The sequence below is a fragment of the Homalodisca vitripennis genome, chromosome 3 (genome assembly GCF_021130785.1).
Source record: "Homalodisca vitripennis isolate AUS2020 chromosome 3, UT_GWSS_2.1, whole genome shotgun sequence".
NCBI lineage: Eukaryota > Metazoa > Arthropoda > Insecta > Hemiptera > Cicadellidae > Homalodisca > Homalodisca vitripennis.
Window position 1 is genome coordinate 139361509 of NC_060209.1, and position 21864 is coordinate 139383372.

General features: G+C 30.7%; 1 protein-coding gene across 1 annotated transcript; it reads right to left on the minus strand.

Moving 5' to 3' along the window:
- Positions 1–817: 817 nt before the first annotated feature.
- Positions 818–8347, minus strand: LOC124358738 (endocuticle structural protein SgAbd-6-like). Its single transcript, XM_046811037.1, has 4 exons — positions 8226–8347; positions 4429–4541; positions 2955–3010; positions 818–1982 (listed from the first exon to the last, which is right to left on the minus strand). The coding sequence occupies exons 1-4, from the start codon at positions 8241–8243 to the stop codon at positions 1864–1866; spliced, it is 306 nt and encodes a 101-aa protein (XP_046666993.1). The 5' UTR covers positions 8244–8347; the 3' UTR covers positions 818–1863.
- Positions 8348–21864: the final 13517 nt, after the last annotated feature.

Here is a 21864-nt window from a genome sequence, read left to right on the forward strand (position 1 = left end):
CGGGCAGAAATCTGTAGATACGACCAACCGCGTATGATAACTTAATATCAGATAAGTGACCTGTGTCATCAGAGACTTGCATAGGAAAACCACTGTATTGTGGTTGACACAATTTCGACCTGTTCTCATAAAAAGACTAAGTATGTGGGGAATCCTGCCACAAGTCTTAGCAATTCGACGATAAAAACCAATACAAGAATAATTCTGTTCTCGAGATGTCTTACAGCAAAGAATTGCACCACAGAAATCACCTTAAATAGCCAGCAATCACCACATCCTTATCCATGCTGTAAGGGATAATCATGGTTGTGTGATTGTCATGTAATTTTTCACAAAGTAACAACCGGTAAGAAGCTTTGCTATAACTGGCCGGATACATTTCACAGCCTTACTTCTTCTTAGGGAAACATGCTATTGAACGTCCTAATTACAGAGCAGTTCTTTGACCAGCCTTGTCAGATGTAGATGATGTTATTAATGAAAAAGAAATGGGGCGTTAAGTCATAAACAGAGTTCATGATGCTGATACCTTCCATAAGAGTAAGAGTCATCGGGAGGAGTTCACTCCTTTTCACCCAAACCCTGTCTAAGACATCCAGACTTCTAAACTCACAATTGTCATTAGAAAGATTTTCACACTACGTATTTACCACCTGTATAGCCTGTTCATCATATCATTTGTAAAGTCAAGGTTGTTACTGGAATTCTGAAGTTGCATTAATGAAAGTTGACAGAAAATAAAATTTACACTCAGAATAACTCAATAGGGTTTTAATTTTTCCTCATGTTTTAGGAAATTTTCAAAAAATTGAACGAGTTTGAATGGTTACAGTGTAATTATTTAAAAAGGTTAAGGTAGAGAAATATTTCTTTCACCAAGCAACGCTAAGACTAAAGAAATTGAGCAGTGTCTCTAAATAAAAAGCCAAAACAATTCTTATGCTAATTATTTCTGAATTGTAAATAGTCGCATTGAGAACTATTTTTTCTAAATTTAGAGTGTATCAATAAAGTCTAAGTTGTATATTTTAAATTTTTGCAAGTTGCTGAAATTGAAAAATGACGATACATGAATGATAGGTAATCTTTTAAGATTAATGAAAAAGTAAAATAGGAAAAAATATATGTGCTATATTAATAACGAATAAAACATTATCTAAATTTTTTAAAGGACAGTAACCCAAATAATCAGAGAATAAAAATCACTTTCTACAGATTAAGCACCTTGTGGGCAGTCATTCGTCTACTGTGATGGTATCTCCTAATGAATGTAACATTTTGTCAATACGTAGTTCTTTAAAAAATGTTGACGAACTTCAATCATGAAGAAAATTTAATAAAGTAAACCAGATTAAGTGTGTTCGCTGACGACAGTTCTTCAAACGGATTAAACTTTACTTTAGTTTTTTTGTAGCTATGAAAAGGAGCATTAGTGATCGATTTTTCCACTGAAAAGTCAACTTCCCCTCGGCCATGGTGATAAAGTAGAGTACTGTATTATCTTTAAAATAAATAGAACATTTCTGCCAATGACCAGAACTAAGGTTTGATGTACCTAATTATATACTCCATTGACTTCTCGCAATAATCATAACCGACTTAAAGGGTACATAAGAACAACTTGATATATATCTATGAGTTTCCATTGACACTGAGACATTTTAATATTGTAGTGACACCATGAGCCAATCTTTGCGTTCATGGGTAAACGAATATTTATGGCATATAATACTGAAATACAGCTAAGAAATGCGTTCTATATGATTCGACTTTCCAGTGTATAGTCGGTTTCGAATTAGTAGGGTTAGTAAACAATGCAAGTGTTTTTTTAAGATTTTTTATAAAAGTAAAAACGAGATTAAATTAAGCAATAACAGGTTTGAATCCATCCTGGTCAGCGGTGAAGTTGATGGTGTGCTTAGTGCCCTCATTGTCGGTCCACGTCACGCTGCCGGTCACTACCATGATCTCGTTGTCGGTGCCTGGACAATAAGATATTATACAATATACATTTTAAATCATGGTAGTATAGTGATTTAAAATATCATGTAAAACAAAGAAGAATACAAAATAATATAATAATTAATATTATAAAATATTAATATACTAGTATACCGTTACATTATGCTTATAGAAGTATAGAATGCATTTGCTTGTGAAAAATTTACATTAGGTAGAACAATATTTATGTGTATTTACATAAGGCACTACCGTAAAGATAGTAGCTGTTAATGAAGTATCTACATCTACATTAATAAGTCTAAAAAATAATACATTAATAACACTGCTCTTACCAATTTAAAGTTTGACCTTTTCTCAGATTCAAATTGTTAGTTATTGCATTGCGTCACCTCCAGAATTGTTCGTTAGCAACATCAGTGATAATTAATATGCATTTTATTACCAATAATAACCAAAGAAATGTGACTGGTATTTTCTTGAGATGTTTTTTCCCACAACAGCAAGAATAACACTGGCGATTATATGTTGTTTATTCATTACAATATTAACGATACAGGTTTTGTAAGCTGAATAAAATCACTTAGTGTGTTAGGCAACTGTTTTTAACCAATGAGAACCAGCCTAGCCTAAATAATTCTTTGGTTCTCTAAACGTTCATCGTGGCGTAATAAACATGACTCGTAAAGTTGCACTAAGAAAGAAATCAATAAACATTTATATATATATTTATTATGCTACTCTATATCTTCGGAGGTAATACTTAAAAGAATTCTGAACTCTTAGTCATACAATAACATTAACAAATAACATTAAGAATAATTTTATTTTGTACAGGTTTAATATTTAAAATCACTATATTCTGTGAGGTGCATGAGATAAGATGTCAAAATCAGCCAAAAAATAGAAAAATATTTTGCTGCCATAGCCCTACAGTTGAACGTTTTATACATAATATTTTCTACCAACACAGCGTATATAAAAATGTGTCTTACCAGCATTCTGTAGGACACCTTTTTCCTGTCTAATTACTCCGTCACTTGTCTCATACCTGAAATTGAATTGGGAATTAATTTTGTTACAAATTAAACAACATGCACATTTCAGTACATTGAAACAACTTAGCTAAGTTAGTTTTTGCCTAGCCAACTGGTGCTCAAATTTATTTCTCATTTTCACTTCATAAAACTTAATTCATAACGTTTTACATATATATCAAGCCTCTTCAAAATGTTTATATTAAAAGGTTATAAAATTAGGAATAATGTTAAGAAAATATATATACGAGGTAAAATAATTATAAATATTTTATAAAGAAAAATAGACAGAAGTTATATAGTTCAAAATCCAATATACCGAAGTAAACGTTATTAAATTAAACATCACAGTCTAATGTTTGTTATTGACGATGGAAGGTTTGAAAGGATAGCAGGAATTCGGACATTTGCCATCGTTATAGGTTTCAAAACGTATGATGCCATCGTACACTAAAAAGGTCAGATGATGGAAAGTCAAGTTGACTTGAGGTGCAAGTTTTCAAGTTCAGTCATTTGTTTACTGATTCCGGGTCAGTACCAGAAATAAATCCTTTGTTTACAGTTTGTTGTTGTCGATGGTAGGTTTGAAAGGATAACATGATTTCGGACATTTGCATCGTTATTGGTTACAAAAGTGTTAATTTGTAAATGTTTTGTCATACATAATATTCTAATATATTAAATACAAAACTGTATTTCTTAAGAAGTAAGAGATGTATTTTTGTGAGATATTATGGTTATAGGTGTGCTTTGTATTAACGTATGTTCTAAAATATTTCTATCCATATAAATATGGATAATTTTACGCATTGAAGTTTTCCTTATAAATTTTGGACTAAATAACGAATGAAACTGTTAAAAAAACAAAAAGCTTGTAGATGCGTGTTAATCATATCTTTAAAATGATACCTGTAATTCTAAGACACAAATAAAAGCGCGAAAGTGTTTGAAGATTATCCTAATTCTTATGGAGCTAAAATCAAGATGGCCACCATTAAATATGACCCTTAACAATTTAAGGGCCATTCCAAACTTGGGTTTTAGCCGCAGAAGCTCTGAGTAGGACTTAAATCTGCTTGTGCAGTGGTCACAACCCCACCCCACCATCCCCACCACTTTCATTACATTAGGCTGAAACTGTCTGAATCGTACGTTTTCACATCATTGAATTAACTGGTTGAATAACGTATGTTCTAAAAGGCGAACATTACTCTATAAAATTTACTTGTTTTAATTAAGCTCATAATTTTAAACGATACCTGATCTACCAGTGTTTTATATTCAATATTTAACGCTGTGTATGGAATATAATAGAGACGATGTACCATATTGCGAAGAGGTAAGATCAGTACCTAGTATTGGATTATTTTCCTGGAAGTGGATGCTAAAATAATTATGATATACATTTCAGTATCTAGAAGTAGGTACTTACTCGAAGTTGTAGCCGTCGATTCCAGTGTTTTCGCTGACATAGCGGACGATAGTAGCGTCTCCAGGCCCCTGGGGCCGGGCGTAGACGGCGACCAAACAGCTGAGGAGGAGTACCTGGAACCAAAATACACGATTGGTGATTTATATAAACTACACAGTAAAAATGTATAGTTACTAAAACTATACGAAAGTTTAAATAAGCGATCGTTTCAAGTTTCAACTTAAGAAATAATATATATTACGTACGGAATTATAGCCACAGTAATTTAGTAGTGAGTGAGTCATTTATAGCTAATTTAATATTGCAATGTTCAATATTTATTAATTAATTTCTCATTGCAACAGGTTTAAACACATTGCATCAAAATGTATACTAAAAATATTCCATCGATAACAAGATATAAAATATATTAACATTATGAAACATATTAAAAACTATGAAATATTATCTTATAATAATTATAATATTAAACTTATTTCCATATTTAGAGGGTGTGAAGTTTAAGTTATGAGAGTGTAGTAAAATAAATTCGTTATCTACAAAAAACCTCTGAATGTTTAAATGGTAAATGATTTACGTGTGTAAAACATTAGTTCACATTGATAATACTAACAATTATTGACTTTTATAAGGTCTTTGTTACGTAACATGTTGCAGCGGCTCAGTTTTAATTGGGATTGCAAACAATGAGAAGAGGTTAGTTTAGAGGCATGATTAACTATCTCCGACAGACTTATCAGATGCCGTTATGATTTACAAGACAGTTTTGGCAGCGCAGCTGCTATCGCTGCAACGAGAGATGGATTTCGTGTACGTGTCGTTGGCAGAGGCACAAATTAATATCTCCGATAAGGATTTCACAGGATATGCAAGCTAAACAAAACTAATATTAGGAAGTGAATAGTGATATAAAATTGAAAAATACATTTTTTCAACTCATGTTACACAAATTGATATTTTAAAGTTAATTTTATTTAAACTGTGACTAGAAAAACCTACTGATTTAATAGTAGTATTAACAAAGTAAAATTTAAAAAGATATCTGAACAAGTTAAATTTCTACCCAAAATATTATTTACAGTAATAAAATGGAAAACATTACTTAAATATTAAATTACTTTTATAAATATATCCTGTTGGATCCAAATAATGTAATTCAACTTTACAATAAGTTTTTTTCCAGACATATGACTTTACTTAGAGTATTATATGTAACGACAATACTGCATTTATACTGAACAGTATATTTATAATCTGTACCTATAAGGAAAATATGATTAATTCTTATTTAGCCTACAATGTTTATGTTCCAATGAAGCACAATGTACTCATTTTTTCAATTACTGATAAGCTGATATTGTTAAAATAAATTAACAAGAGTTAAAACTACCCTTCCTTTTTATAGATCCTTTTCTCACTGTGCATGTTCGTTCCTACAGTTTAGGATTATTAAGTTCTTCAGTGACCTAATACCTGCATATCAGTTTTAATTTAAAAAAAACAGTAGCAGTCGTGGGACTGCCGATAGAAGTGAAAACGGAACTATTAAGTTGAAAGTAATTAAAACTATATGCAAAAATTATATGAAATTTTGTATGTTTTATTTATTAGTTACATATGATGGGTTAAACAAATCATGAACAAAATATAAATACAAAGTGGTTGAAAAAATAATTAATATACAATTATCTTAACAATATCTTAATAAAAACAATAAATGAACATACTTCATAAAATCTAAAATTATTATAACATTTTTTTAATATTCCAATTTTAAAATCTACGAAAAAATATTATCAAATAACTAGAAATCTATTTTACCACGCTAGTAAGATAAATCTTATACCGTAATAATACTCATTTCATGATGAAGAGGTTAAATATTAAAAACATAATTAAAATGAATAATGCTAAATTTTAAATACAAATATTCGTACAAATATTAAAAATGTTTAAAAATATATTCGTTGTTTTCATTATTCATTTATCTGTATAATTAATAGTTAGTTAAACATAGAATACAAGGGAGTAAACACCGAGTGAACAACAGTGAGTTGAACACCGTTGTAAATAATACAGTTATTGCTACGGATAAAGTATATAATTGCAATAACAATTAAACCCACAATATTTTTAAAACTAATAAATTAGTTCAATTAACTTGGTTCTTTCGTAAAGGTATTTTTATTGCACAATAAACTAATTTATTGAGTTAATACGGTATCAGTGAGCCAATGCGCCAACTACAGTTCCGGCAGAAACGTTTACTCATCACTTCATACGCTACTACAGGCTAAACTAAACTTCCAATAAAAAAATGATAAATTACAAAAAAAATATTCATCTATTTTCACACAACTTTCTCGCTGACAAATTTTGTCTGACCAAAAAATAAAAAAAATCCTCGCTTACTACTTTTTTCTTGTCATTGTAAACGCTATGTAAAATGTAAACAATAATCAAAATTATTTCGAAATTTTTTTAATATTTAAAAATGTAACCAATAGATTGCCAATATTAAGAGTTTTAATTTGACGCATCTTACAGAATTGTACGACATTGGCTTCAATTTTAAATCGAGAGAGGAAGCCGTAAAGGTAACTGATTTTCGCAGTCTGTTTTCATACTCCGCCGGGACAGTTTTAACACAGCGAGACTGACTTTTTCATGCAGGTTAGTAGTCCGCGGCCAAGTCTACGGTTAAAAAACACAGCGAGACTGACTTTTTCATGCAGGTTAGTATCATTAGCATGTCGGTGACGCGAACCGAGGATTTTACCCTCTACCAAAACGCTCAACGCGCCTAAAGAAGTTTTCACTTCAAAAAGTTATATACACAAGCGACAAAAATATTAAAGTTTATATCATTCATAGATTTTACATTATAGATCGTGAAATAAAAAAAAAGAAATTCATCTTTGTTCTGGCTACATGTAAACTAACTTTCTGAACTACCTATTTGAATACATTTATTTCAACCTTGTCCTTTTAGTATAAGAATGGTAAATAGTAAAAATCAGGAAATAATAGTAACAATGTTAATATCCTCATTTGTTGAACTATGATTTTCTTATATTTGTAAAAATAGTATTATTTTTGAAATTTGAAATTAGTTAAAAAAAAATAAATATAGAGTTCTTATAAGCGCAATTAGAAAATATTTAATCGGAGTAGATGATTTACTTGATTTGTCGTTTTTCTCTAATCACCGTCATTTACTTATTTCATGCCGCATTTGCTATCTTTCACGTAACATTACGTGATTCCTATCGTTATAAATGATTTTAACTCATGTTCTATCTGTATTATAGTTATATATCAATCATGTATAGTATATCCTTCTTTGTTGTGGTTTATATAATATTTTATGAATAATTTAAAACATATATTTTTTTTATTTGTTTATTGTATTTATTTTGTATATTTATTTATTTGTACCGCATTTACCGATGGTATGATAAAAATGCAAGAAGTTTTAGTACATAAATATATAAATATAGTTCACTTAAAAAATAAATGTTACGTTTTCTTCAGCAAAATAATAACAAAAACAATAATTTAATTGTAGCTGACGCTCAAGCAATTCAGGAAAGCAATTCATTTAATATTTTTACTTGAACATTTATGATAAAACTAAAATTAAATATTAATACAATAATATACTGCAAATAGTTTTTTTATAATTTATAAAATTTTTTAACAATATATTTTAAATATATTTGAAATAAGATAATATTTAAAAATAAATTATATTCAGATCGGTGTACTGGGGTACTGAGGCAGTGATAGGTACTCACGATCGGTGTAGCGAGCATGGTGAAGGAGTGCGCTTGTGGGATCGGAGGCCGCGGTTATAACCCGAGAGTTGCGCAAGCAAAGGTCGCAGATGTATCCTCTTCAGGAATTCATAAATACTAATTGTTGAATCGACGGGAGCACTGGGAACCGCCGATCAGTGGGCCAAGTGATAGTGACTTCGTCACCTCACACTGGTTTGGCGCTGGGACAGTTCACCTTGAGGTGTTCATCATGATTATAATGTGAGCTGCTGCGGGCGGGCGCGCCCCGGGGGGTGCCTGTGTCCTAATTAAATTATGGAACTTAGCTGTTCGTGACTGATATCAATGCTTTGCCATTGTCAATATTTCTAAACGCGATATTTATTGTAAAATTAGTTCATGTACATAAGAATTTCATATAAATTTGCTTCCATTCACATTATGTCGAGAAAAGTTGTAATGTACTTTGCATATGTATTCAAAATTACTATATAAAGTTTTCCTTTTTCAAACTGCGTCTGAAAATATATTTTGTGAATAAAAAGTCTGATTTTAAATATAAAAAAAAAACTACTATATTAATACCTAATGAAACTAAAAGAAACGAGCAACAAGGTTATAGGGTTAAACTTGTATTTATGAGATGGAAATCGAATGGGCTCTATTACTTTTTAATTTATTATTACATTTATGCTACCTTATATGGAGGATCAGTCAATAAAAGATTAAATAAAATACAGAAAAGATCTAAGGTGTGGAAGAAATCATTGCTTTTCTGGAAGGGCAAGTCATATGTTGTCCAAGTTGGGACCTAATTCCGTATTTCTTCTGCACTAAACGTAGGGTCCACATAATGATAAGATATTGGAGATAAGTGTAAATACCCATAGCATATATATATATTATATATATATATATATATATATATATATATATATATATATATATATATATATATTTTATGTTTGGTGTCAGGTACAAAAATTAAGCACATTCGACAGAGTTTTGTTGATTTGCGGCTTTAGTAAGAATGACACTATTTTAAATTATTGCGTAATTTTGACTGTGTTATTAATACCGCGGTATGTATGATATGATATGTAAAGACCTTGTGTACATTTACAAATACCACGTTTTTTTTCTTTGAAGGTCGTGTATTCCTGTAGATGTAACGTGTACATTCATTAATGCCGCGCATATACTTTATAAATGCTAAGCATGATTATATAATCCATGTGAAAATTAAATTTTTATGGAATCTTCGCCTCCTCGTGTTCAATATCCTAGGTATTTGCTTTCGGGAATTGGTAATAATTCGCGTTCATCTTGCATAACATGTAGTAAAATTATACGTTAAACCAATCGTAAATTCAGCATTTATTTATGTGTACACTGAATAACTGTTATTTTTGACACTAACGAAATATTTTGTTGTTACAACATACATTAGATTGAAAAGTAAAGTCATATGCTGTTAACTCATTTCATAATTTTAAATCCAACAAAATGTAAAGGTGGAAATGTCGCATTGTTTCAGATTACCACAACCATCCTTTTAGATTTATTTGTTGTGTATTACACCTCCTCGTCCTCTTCCTTGTCACTTAATTTGTAATACATTTCTGAAAATTGAAGTAATTAAATTTTATTGCTTTTCTGCTTTTTAAATATTATTTTTATATCCTTAAATATAATGGTGGGCACTCCAAAAATGTTACAGTTGTTTTCACCAATAGCTTGTGAATACATATAATTTATAGCAAAACCAACAAGCAAAACAACCATAAAAGAACAATTATTATAAGAAAAGAAACTTTAAAGTACCTAAATGTGATAATTGACATGGTTTTCTGTACATTTTGAATATAGAGGGTGATTGATATGTATACCAGCTGTTTTACTTGAAACCTGCAAGAGATGTTATAAAAATTCAAATAGCCACTTACCTGGATTTGTTATTATATTTGATAAATATTAAGGGTTTAAGTGTGAATCCTTCTTCCGCTAGATCGTTTAATTGAGAAGTGTGCCGTTTATTTGTATATATTTATGGATAGATCTTACTATTAATTCGTATTTAATTGCATTTAATATGAAGCAATTGAGAACCTAAGGGTTTCTTAAAATTTACATCTTATACTCGAATTTATCACAAAAAACTGTTTTTGTTTGAGATTTAGGAGTTGACAGCCACACTAAAAAGGCATAATAAACATTTAAAACACTGAATCGTTAAAACTAATATTGAATGCAGTCTTGATTAAATTTTTTTAACCTTTTATACCTTTTATGTAAAATAAACAGCAAATCTTATCAATTAATCTATTTTGTGGAAGTAGGTTTCACCTTAATATTTACGAAACACTTAGGTTTATGCAAAATAACAAAACTATAAAAATCACTAAAAATTAAATTTTCTTATCAGAAATAATTATAAAATATTATGTTTGTATTTGAATCAGCCATAACAAAACTTTTAAACCCACCAAGATGTTTGAAATAAAATATTCAAGGGATGCCCATTTGACTTTTTACAGTATTTCTTGAAGTTTTAAAGTAAAACAGCTGCAAACTTACTTCAATAGCCCTGTTTTGAGTTTAAACATTCAAATAAAAATATTAAAATGTTCTAATTAAAATAATGCTTCTTTTGAAGTCGTCACAGACGCCATCTGGGGTGACAGAATACACATTTTTGTGTATCACAAAATTTTCAACATTATAGTGTAGTTTTTATTATCAAAATATAAACACTAATGTATGTATCCTTAAAATACAGATTACTACAATTCCACATTTATTGCTCTGACTGACGTCTTTCCATTATAATACATATGGAGGGAATATTAGTGTTATTAAATTGAGTTTATAAACTGTTGCCAATATTTGACTAAATATTGATATTTTAAGTATCTTAATTAATTTTGTATTGAAACTGTTAAGGCTCATAGTGCGAGCCCTTGAAAACAGACAGAAAAATGATTATTTAATAAATATGTAAGATGTATTGAAGTCATTGGATGTACAAATAAAGGCTTATAGTATATAAAGAGAGATTTTAAGAGTTGTTATCCAATGACCCATATAACCTGTGGGATGGTGTTCTTATAAATGTTAAGACTAAAGGGAACTATAAAAATAGTAACTTGTAGTGTTTAATTGAAAGAACAAGACAACACCTGGAGAGCTAAGAGTTTTTATGAACAAAAAGGTATAGCAATTATATAAATTATCAAATTAGCTTAACAATTTTTTTAAACTTTGCATTAAATATACACGTGTATATACTTAAACTATACTGCGTTATATTTACAGTAAATTGTATCGATTATGTATGTTTGAATCCATGTATTTTATATATAGAGTTTTTAATGAAGCATCTAAGAAGGAGTTAAAAGTTCAAGCAAAATAAAATTTAATTCTTAAATAATAATAACATAATATTAATAAAATTTTGACACTTTTATTTTTCGTACGATGTACATTTCGGAATCATTGATTCCATCTTCAGGTACAAATAATAAATTAAATAATAAATTTTACATGAGAAATAGACGGAAAATTAATTTATCTCAGTACGTACTGACAAAATATACTCTCAATGAAGTTTCTTTGTTTAAAAGTAATACTTGAATAAAAGAAATCACGAAGCTATTTTGTGCTATTTGGATAGTTATTTAAAATATATACTTAATAGAAGCTGATACTATATTGTATGATGATATTTGATAATTAGTTGTCGGTCTTTTAAAGATAGATTTATTATTAAAAACGATTTTAATATGTGCATAAAATCGCTTTATTTAATATAAGGAAACCCAATTCTTACATCCTACACAATACTTAAAAATGTTAAATTGACATAATTTTGTAGTATACTATATAGGATGTTTCAAATCGATTATGAGAAAACTGACAATAGTCAAATATTGACAGGACGGTTTCATCTCAAAGTCATCCCTGGAGAACTTTTTCTGTTTCTTCAATAATTTTAAGAACATAGTGCCCCAAAATTAATTCCCTCACAATTTTACTATACAATGTAAACACGATAAAATTGAAATGATGTTGAAAACCAATTTTTAATATGACTTTTATTTAAACATGATAAGAAATTAAAAAAAAAAAACAAAGTATTCTGAAGTAAACCAAGTATTGTATCACTGAACGATGGCTAATGACCGGAAAAATCCTTTTTCCTTTATAATGCACAATCAAAAAAAAATTCAAACAAAGCAATCTAGTGTGCAAGGACGAAGAAAATCATGTATTTAATGTTGTTTTTTCTCTTAGGGCAAAATACGGAGAAACCTCCCATTGCAAGGATCTAAAAGGACCCTTGCGCTTCTTTACGGAGTAACAGGATATTCAGAATGGGTAAGGTTGGGCAGGGGCTGCTTCCTGTCGGGATCCCCTGAGGACTATGTCACAGCTATGCCACATTGGAAGAGGGTCAAGCCAGCTCTGTGCCAGAGCCCCCCTCTCGTCAAAGATGGCATGGAGTAGCACATTCGTATGTCCATGCTACAAACTGCCTTTAAAGAGAGCCTCACCGACCCCATCCAATAATTATTCTGCGTATTGAACTACCGATCTACCCTTACACCCCTATATTAGACATCTGCGATTACTGATGTTCTGCTCCTGGATATAAATATGGTTGGCCATATTTTGGTGACACGGTTTTACTGCACCCAGTGTAGGTTCAACTGGAGTCTAGCTTGAAGTGAACTCTCCTGGAGTTATGCCATGTGTTTTCACGTTTGAAATGTGATAAATTTGAATTTTTAAAATTTGAGTACTATGGATATTGAATTAATAATTATTATATTGCATTCCATTATTACCCTTAGGTTATTATAAGAGCAAATATGAAAATAGAAAATCTTCACAACTAAAATAATTACGGTATAATATTTAAAGACTCAAATTTAGCAGTCTTTTAGTCACTAGTTAAGTATGAAAAGATCGTAACGAAAAAGTTTAGTTTTCACAAAAGGGTTTGGCTTAAAAATGCCTCTAAAATGATGTATGGTATTACACATATTTAAATTTGTTTAACTCAAAAAAGAACCAAAGGATTTTGCCTCAGCACGTACTTGAAACTATCTTTAAACTGTTCTCAAGAGGATATGTGGTCATTAGTATCCATTATCTCTCGATTTTATACATCTTTTAAAATTGTATGCATTTTGACTTCCTATGTTGCAAAATAGTAGCGCTTGTTCGTTTCAATGCAACCAGATTCTTACTTTTATATGAATCGGTATTAAAAATTGTCCCAATCATGTATGTTGGTTTTATTGCGCCCACAATTGGCATAAAGTAGTATATCAGGTGGTCAGCACTGTCACATCCGATCTAGAGATAGTGCACAGTTACGAGTTGTGGGAGTGCTGGGGAGAATGTGACATTTACAAGTCGTGGTCGTGACGTGGAGCGCAGGCAAAGAGCGCTTCTTCGGTAAACGTCGCCACCATCGTCTTGGAATCCGTTCAAACAGCACCTTAGCGACACCGCACGATCTCTATAAAAGATCGCATATGCTTGTTTGTTTAATTATGTCATCATATTGTGGGTTGTAAAATTTCTTCAAGTAGCAAATAAAGACTGGAAGAGCTATAGTGTTGCTCTCTCGTTCATAAAAAGAGCTTAGTCCAAGAGTCGCCGAAGAACGAGAAGTGGAGGTGGATGTGTCCCAACATGTTGTCAAGATTACAATGATAAGAAATTCACCCATGCTTAATCCATGCAAGGAACGTCACACTCCGAAGTAAACAGGGCGAGGTATAAGGCAGGATGAACCCCTATATAAATCAAACGGTGCAAAATCTAATAATGGCGTCTGGTCTGGCATGTCTGTGGGTAGATTTGAAATTTTAAGGAGCTACAATGATATAGCCCAAATCGAAATCCACCATTTTGGATTTGGGTAAAAGTTTCAAATGAGAAGGAAATCGCGTGGCACATATTGTACTGTCTCAACCTCAGAAATAAACATTTGAAATCCGTTTAAGATATATTCATTTTTTTTAAGTTTAACTAAAATCGTAAGGTAAATAACGGGATACATTTCTATAAAACTTTAGCAGTACGATCAATCATAATAGCATCTGGTGTGTAATGTTTGTAGGTGGAGAGGCAACTGTTATGAGTTATAGCGTTAGCGACGCTAATCTTTTAATCCGCTTTCTTGGATTTATGCAGCATTTCTCAAACAGAACAACCGACACCAGACGTAATTATGATTCCTTGTAGCGTTCAAATTTAAAAAGGTGTATACATACTTATATCTCACCTATTTATTAAAATGTTGTATGGTGTAAAATATGATTAATTTGAATTAATCGTTATAAGCATTGATGAACTGCAGTTTAAGAAATAGAAGAAGGGTTGAAATATAAATGGCAATTCACTTATGTATTTTAAACCTTATAATATTATAAAATTGTATTTAACGAAGCCTTATTTGTAGTGGAATTTATTGAAGAAAAATCCTGTTTGTTTTTGATTGTTTGTTACTGGTTGGCCAAGCCATTCGTGATCTCACGTCTTTTTATGTAAACTGAGAATTTCTTGGTCAAACCATTTAATTAAGCATACCTTGCACTGAATGCATTGTTTTATTCCACACTTCCGAGCATTCTGAATCGGACATGGATGCATTATATTCTTGGAATTCTTTAAAAAACATCCAAGGTGATAGGATCTATAGATAAGACCACAATTCATGTAGAAATGAGTACTAGTATAATAGATACAAGGTAATTCAAACATACACTTACGGGAAGGTTTTAAAAATCAAAGATTATATTATTATTTTACAGTAATTTCATGTTAATATTTTTACATCAGAATACATATGTCTTTTTAGTTTCCAACATTTCCCCTTTTTAAATACGTTAATTATATGGAATAAAAATGTAATATTGAGTAGTAAATATAATATAATGTAATATAATATTCTTAGTTTTCATAACTGTAAGAATTTATTTTGTTTAATATGTGTCTTTGATATAGTTTTTAATTTCAAACCAATCAAACAGATTGTGTATTTACTGCTTTACAGTGGTGGAATGTAACAAATTAAAAAATTTATAATAACCTAAATAAAGTATATAATTTAAAATGTTGAACATTTTTTATGCACTATAAATTTGCATAAGCAATAGATACATAATATTTTATTGATCTTGGCACATTGCAGTGTATCCAAACGATTGTGTCAAAACTGTGTTAAACCTCTGAAGCATTAAGATAGGTATCAGATCAAACTAAAATGTTTCTCTCGGAAGTGTCAGTTTTATTAACTGTTTGATGAGACGTGTAAAACAAAATTTACTTGTTTTGAACAAATATTTCTTCAAGGTTTATTTTTTTAATTATTAAAATTATATAGCCATTTAAAACTTTAACAACATTTAAAAACATTACACTTTATTACTTCTTAGTAGTATTAGTATTCGTATAAATCAATATTGTACTTAAAACTTAAATTAAGATTTTATTGATATTATGTTTTAATCAAATTACGTTTAGCCATCTGAGATTGCTGTATTTTTCAAAGCGTTAATCTTTGACTATGATATACAATCTCTTCCACTGACGTCAAGTGTAAATCGGATAATATTGATTTATACTTCTCTCTCAGAAAAAGGTTTAGACATATTTTGATTTAATTATAGCGACTTTTGTTATCCCGAGTTGTATGTGCTGTCAAACGAATGGGACTCACACGTACCACAGTACAATAGCTTCGTTAATGTACAACATAAAAAACTTTAATTGCTAAATGACGGACATTATGTTACCTTAATTGTTTCACCAGAGTCTAAATTAATGTTTACCACTCACCATGTTACTTGTATTCTGCAATGAATACATTTTCAGTACTATTCAACGTGCTACAATAATTTGATAAAAACGCAGCGTCAATGGAAAGTAACGCTACAGGTCCACTGTTAAAAGCTTGCGATCAAATTTTAACGTGAACACGAGTGGATGTTTGCTGCTAACCTTTCAACCATTCTTTTTGGAGAGTTTCCAAATTTCACCCTTGGTACGTGTCAACTACGTAGTGATGAAAGATGAACATTGAACGTTTATGCATTCTGAAGTTAATGTTGTAAGTTTAAAACAATCTTTAGCCAAATAAGTTTAAGCAAAGTTTAAAACTGTAATAAGCGCATTAAAAATGAAACAACAGATTACAATTATAAACTTACAGAAAGGAGATAAGCAATATTAAAACACGGAATAAAATTACTTTAAATGTGTAACAACACATTTTATGGCCAAGATAAGTCAAAGAAAGATAGAAAGAAAAGAAGGAAAGGTTATTCAAGAAAGAAAGTACTACAAAGCTATAAATAATGGTATCACATCCATTAATTATATAGATTAACAGGCTTTTTGCTGAAATATTATAAAGTGGCTTTAGAAAAAATATTTATAAGAAAAAATGTTTGACTTGCAATTTTTTTGTTGGAGCAGAAATACTGTTAACTTTAACAAATTATGTTAATTATCTTTTAGTATATGCTTTGAACACCAATGGTTTTAAAATTTAATTTTTATTTTATTATTTATTATTTAAAATTCCATATATTTATCACATCTAAAGTATAGTGGAAGCACTTGCTTTTAATTTGAAAGGATTTATATAGAGATTTTTTTATGAATTCTCCTCACATTTACAATATTATTCGTAAGAGCCTTAATCGAAGAAACTTGTTTTTACTCGAAACGTTTAGCGGACCCGAGTGCGAAGTTCAGTTTGATGTGTGTATATATAACAAATATCACTCGTAATAGAAGATAGTATTATTGGGATCTTTCTTTATTTTAATGTACAGTTAAATAAAATATTAAATACAACACAAAAGACAATATAGGGTAAGGTGTAAAAATATTTGTATTTTATGACACGACATCCTACGACAAATATGTGCGGTTTTGCAATGAATAGGCTAACAAATCGTATGATTACGCGCATCATTACAACTCGAAGAAGATGCCAGATAGAGTGTAGAGTCTAGGTTATACTCGATTTAAGCCGCAAAGGGGAAATTTATGCGCATAAATTTTAAGGGAAGAGTGATCATAGTTAGCATATTGGATATCCCCTGGCTGTCCTATTAGAGAAGGAAGGTCTCAATCTTTCATTACAAACATTAGCTGATGAGATGTTACACCTGTGTGGTTCGTTACTACTTTCGTGACTCTATTTGTGTAGAAATTTGGATATTTTTGAATAGTGCTTAATAGCAGTCATGTACGTTAAATGTATGAAAAATTCCTGCCTTGTTGTGAAACAAATCAAAATATTCTACCGTGTATTAAAATATTTTATATTACGATAAAAAGAATCATAAACTCTTCTTTTTTACCTGGCTGAGATAAACACCCACTTCCGGTATAAGTGTGGTGTTTCGGTTAGACTAAATTGGAATGTCAGACACAATGCTGAATTCCTCAGGTTCGTTTCCTTAAGAATTTTGCGTTGTATAATAATTATTTAGTAAATTAAGTATATGTAAACATTGTTATTGTTAAAGTATTGTACAAAAAATGAAAAAGTAATGAAACTGAAAGCCAGTTATGCACTTGCTTAATCCTTCTGGTGGAGCGGTTTTTATTACATTAGCGTCTTGGCTTCATGCTAATTAATTTGGGATTGTTTTAGGTAGCTTGTAATCAAGGATTGTGTGGTCAACTGTCGTAGTCAACGTTTGTGGTCAAGGATTTAAATGCAGCATTAATTTGTGGTAAACATTAATAATCATCCTTACGTTATGGAACCAGATTTGTCGTCGTCCAGTTGAAGGCAAGTTTTTGTGTGGACAATTATTTGGGAACTTTCCGATAAAGTAAAGGAAGTGTTCAGGGCTATAGGAATGTGTTTGAAATGGCTGTATAGTTTTAAAGTCAGTCAGCGAGTCTTCCAGACAAGTGTCAGTTCATAATATCATAGAGTGTTACAATAAATGATTGTTAGCTCAGAACACAATGATTTATTTATTGCTGTCAACCCTCTCTGCTTCGGTATAATGTTGTGTAGTTTTAATAATTGAATAGTCCAATTTATACTTAATTCGAACACAATAAACAGGGCATAAGTAGTATGACAAAGATAATTAAAAATTGTATACTATCAATTATATGGTAAACATTTTTAATAAGTGTCCCAAACTTTATTCATAAATGCAAGTTAAATTATTCCTAATTAAATGACTTATAGAAGTTATGACTATAATTGAAAAATAAACAATATAGGACAATTATTATTTATTGAAAGTAAATAATTAAAACAACACTATTCTTGGAAGTAATAATTTTTAGTTTGACATTTTTAAACAAAATTTTATATACTTTTCCTTATTTTACTGAAATGTTTGTTTGGAATGAAATTTAGTGTAATAATTCCTTTTAGTCAGGCTCTTTGAACTGTTTATATGGTAATCAGGCTTATTATTTTAAAGTAACTGAAACAATAAATATAAAACTTTTGAGAACACAGCCAAAAGTTTTATTATAAAAGCAAACCTTTTTAATACTATTCTGTATACCTGAGCAATGTACATTCTCTTGTTTTTGCAACAAAAAATATTGAATATATTTTAAATTTCAAGCAGATACAAAAGCTGTTTATTATAACTGTATCTCTCAACTACCGAAAATACAGTTTATCTCTCGGAAATTCAGTTCATTGCAACAAAGGCTCCATAACATGTTTAATAACTTTAAGTACAAAATAATCTCCAGTGGATTTATGAACCAACTGTACGACCAAAATACAACATTGGAAGCTGCTTTTATCCATCGCAGACGTCTAATTACAGCATAAAGGTAAGATTAATTTTATAAACAAGTTTTCAGTACGGGTATGATGTAAAATGTTTTTTACAGGCAGCAGTGAATGGGTTAATAATATGTAACATAATAACACTGGCTTTTTTTAATGTTTTAAAATTTACAGTTTTATAAAAACAAGTCTTTTACGGATATGAAAATTATCAACTTTATCCCATTTACGCATGATTTTACACAATATATTACCGTGTTGATATTTGAAGAATTAATTAATTATTGCTTATTACAATACTTTACAGGGTAGTTTACATAGTACATGTACAAAATTATGCTTAGACCTAGCTTACCTTTATAGATGGAAATTTATAAACATCTGTAAAGGTCAATGGAAACATGGGTTCTCCACTCTTTGGCTTTTTAATATTCACTGCAATTCTGACTCTACAAGTATTTATAGTTTTTTACATGTAGGTAATAAAATGTAAACTCAATTAGTGATAGCTGTTATAAATCATCCAATAAGGGGAAAATATTGTTTACGACATTTTAAAACACTCTTGGATTGTATAGTAAATCGTGCCATACACACTTAATAGTTATTATGAAATTATATTAATGTACCTTATATTTACAATTGCAATTCACACTTTACCTTATAAAGACAATTATTACTATTATAACGTTATTGGATTAGTTTATTAGAAAATCAAGCTTGGATAAAATGAAAGTCTATTAAAAGTATATATCTCAATAATAAATGTTGAAAGGCGATTTAATAAATAAATTGAACAAGGATCATGGTCCAGGAGCCTAAAGGCAAAGTAAATCAAATAAACTCATAATCTAGATTTGCGTGAAACCAATAGGTTAATTTTAAAAGAAACTTATCATCAGCAGAGCTAATTTTGCTGTTAGTAAAAAACCAAACTATCCAAAAGATCCACCCGTCAGCCACATAATAGTAGTTAAATCAGTATCAAGCAATCATATAAAGACAAAATATGAATAGAGGCTTTCTTTCAGTATTTTTGTCTGGTTGGGTGCCCATTAGGTAACTATTACCCAAGTGTGGTTACGTAAATCTTAGATTAAACTAGAGATGTTCCAAAGAATTTCCAAGGTCAGCGAAAGCTTTGAGATAATCGTCCTAGAAAACTTTCACTCACCTTGGAAATTGTGGCATCTGCTTCTATACCCAATCTTGTCTCGCTGCTCCTTCAGTATGGGAGGTCCCTGTCAAGAAATGTAACAGTTTGTTCTCATGGCACGGCACTAAGAACATCATAACCCTCTTGAACAAGAGCATTGACGACAATTGATATGTATACACCTAACATCTATATAACATGACCTTCCCAAAACATTCGCAACAACTCACTTATAGTAGATGGGAAAAATTATGTATTCTATAATTTTTAACTAACTAAAATGGCTCTTATAGTGGATATCACAGTCCTCTCTAGCATTCTATCCATATCCTGCATTACGGTTTGCCTGTCTGTTAAAGTTTTGAATGATAAAAAATTATTTGAAAGTCCAACTTTCTGGCTGAAAGTTCGTTATACATGTATTAAACGAACTTACCCGAAATTATCGCCCTTTATTTCCATCAGTCCTTACGTTATTGATATTATGTGATAAGTAAGTCAAGCATGCTTTTATAAAATGTTTGTAATATGCTCATATTTTACACATTTTTTAACTTTACTTTTTTATTTTAAAATAGTTTAAACCAAACTGCTAGAGTACTTGAGAACTAATTCTAAACTAATGTAGTACACATGTAAGGCTGAAATTATAAGTACTTTCTTAAATAATCGGTTCTATCCTTGGGCCTCTCCTGTTTTTAATTTATGTCGGCGGATTGAATTCAGTATCCACAATGGAAAACTGGTTCAATATGCCGATGATACGACACTTTGTTTTAAAAGTAAATCAATACAAGAACTAGAAATCACCTCTTTCATGGAACTGAACACTTGCATTCAGTATTTCACTGAAATGAATCTGAAAACAAATCAGTAAAAAAACAATCGTAGTAAAATTTCGGCCTTCGTCAGCATAATCGAATGGTGCGTCCGGCCGTATGACGACCTTCTCGAAGAAAATAACTCCACAAAGTTTTTGGGAATGATTCTAGACAAAGGACTGACCTGGAGCGATCATGTTGACATGGTCTGTGCTAGAGCTACCTCAGGTATATATGCTCTGCGCAATCTAGCAATCTATTTTGTTCCCCAGAAGTTTTAAAAATGGCCTACTATGGCCTAATCCATGTCATTTTGCGTATGGGATAAGACTTTGGGGAAGTTGTGCAAAAAGCAAAATGGAGCGCGTCTTTAGACTCCAGAAAAAAGCTGTCAGAATCATTAAAAATTTAAATTATAGAGTCGTGTAGGGAATCTTTCGGGGAGTTGAGATTGCTGACTTTGCCTTGCCTCTATATTTTTGAGATGATACTGCAGACAAGGTGCACCTTGATTCGTGGCAGGTGCACCTTGATTCGTGGCAGGACGTTCATCAATATGAAACTAGAGGCAGGGACAACTTTCGCACGCATCAACACAGATTGACATTAGCGCAAAATCTACCGCAAGAAGTTGGTGTCAGATTAATCAACAGGTTCCCTGAAGAAATCAAAATTTCCAATAATCAAAATCAATTTAAAACGCCTCTCAAACTCCTTTTGGAGTCCAAGGCTTTCTACTCTGTTGATGAATTCATGTCAAGCCGCTGGGATATTTGAGATTGCTGGATCTGAGGTCAATGCGATTGTAACCTGAATGATTGTAAGAGTTGTGAGTATGAGGTTGTATGAATATGTGGATGAACTCGTGTAAATAGA

Coding starts and splice junctions, on each gene's coding strand:
- LOC124358738 (XM_046811037.1), bottom strand. Junction 3,011..4,428: donor ATCGACGGCTACAACTTCGA/GTAAGTACCTAC, acceptor ATTCAATTTCAG/GTATGAGACAAGTGACGGAG. Junction 1,983..2,954: donor AGGTGTCCTACAGAATGCTG/GTAAGACACATT, acceptor CTTATTGTCCAG/GCACCGACAACGAGATCATG.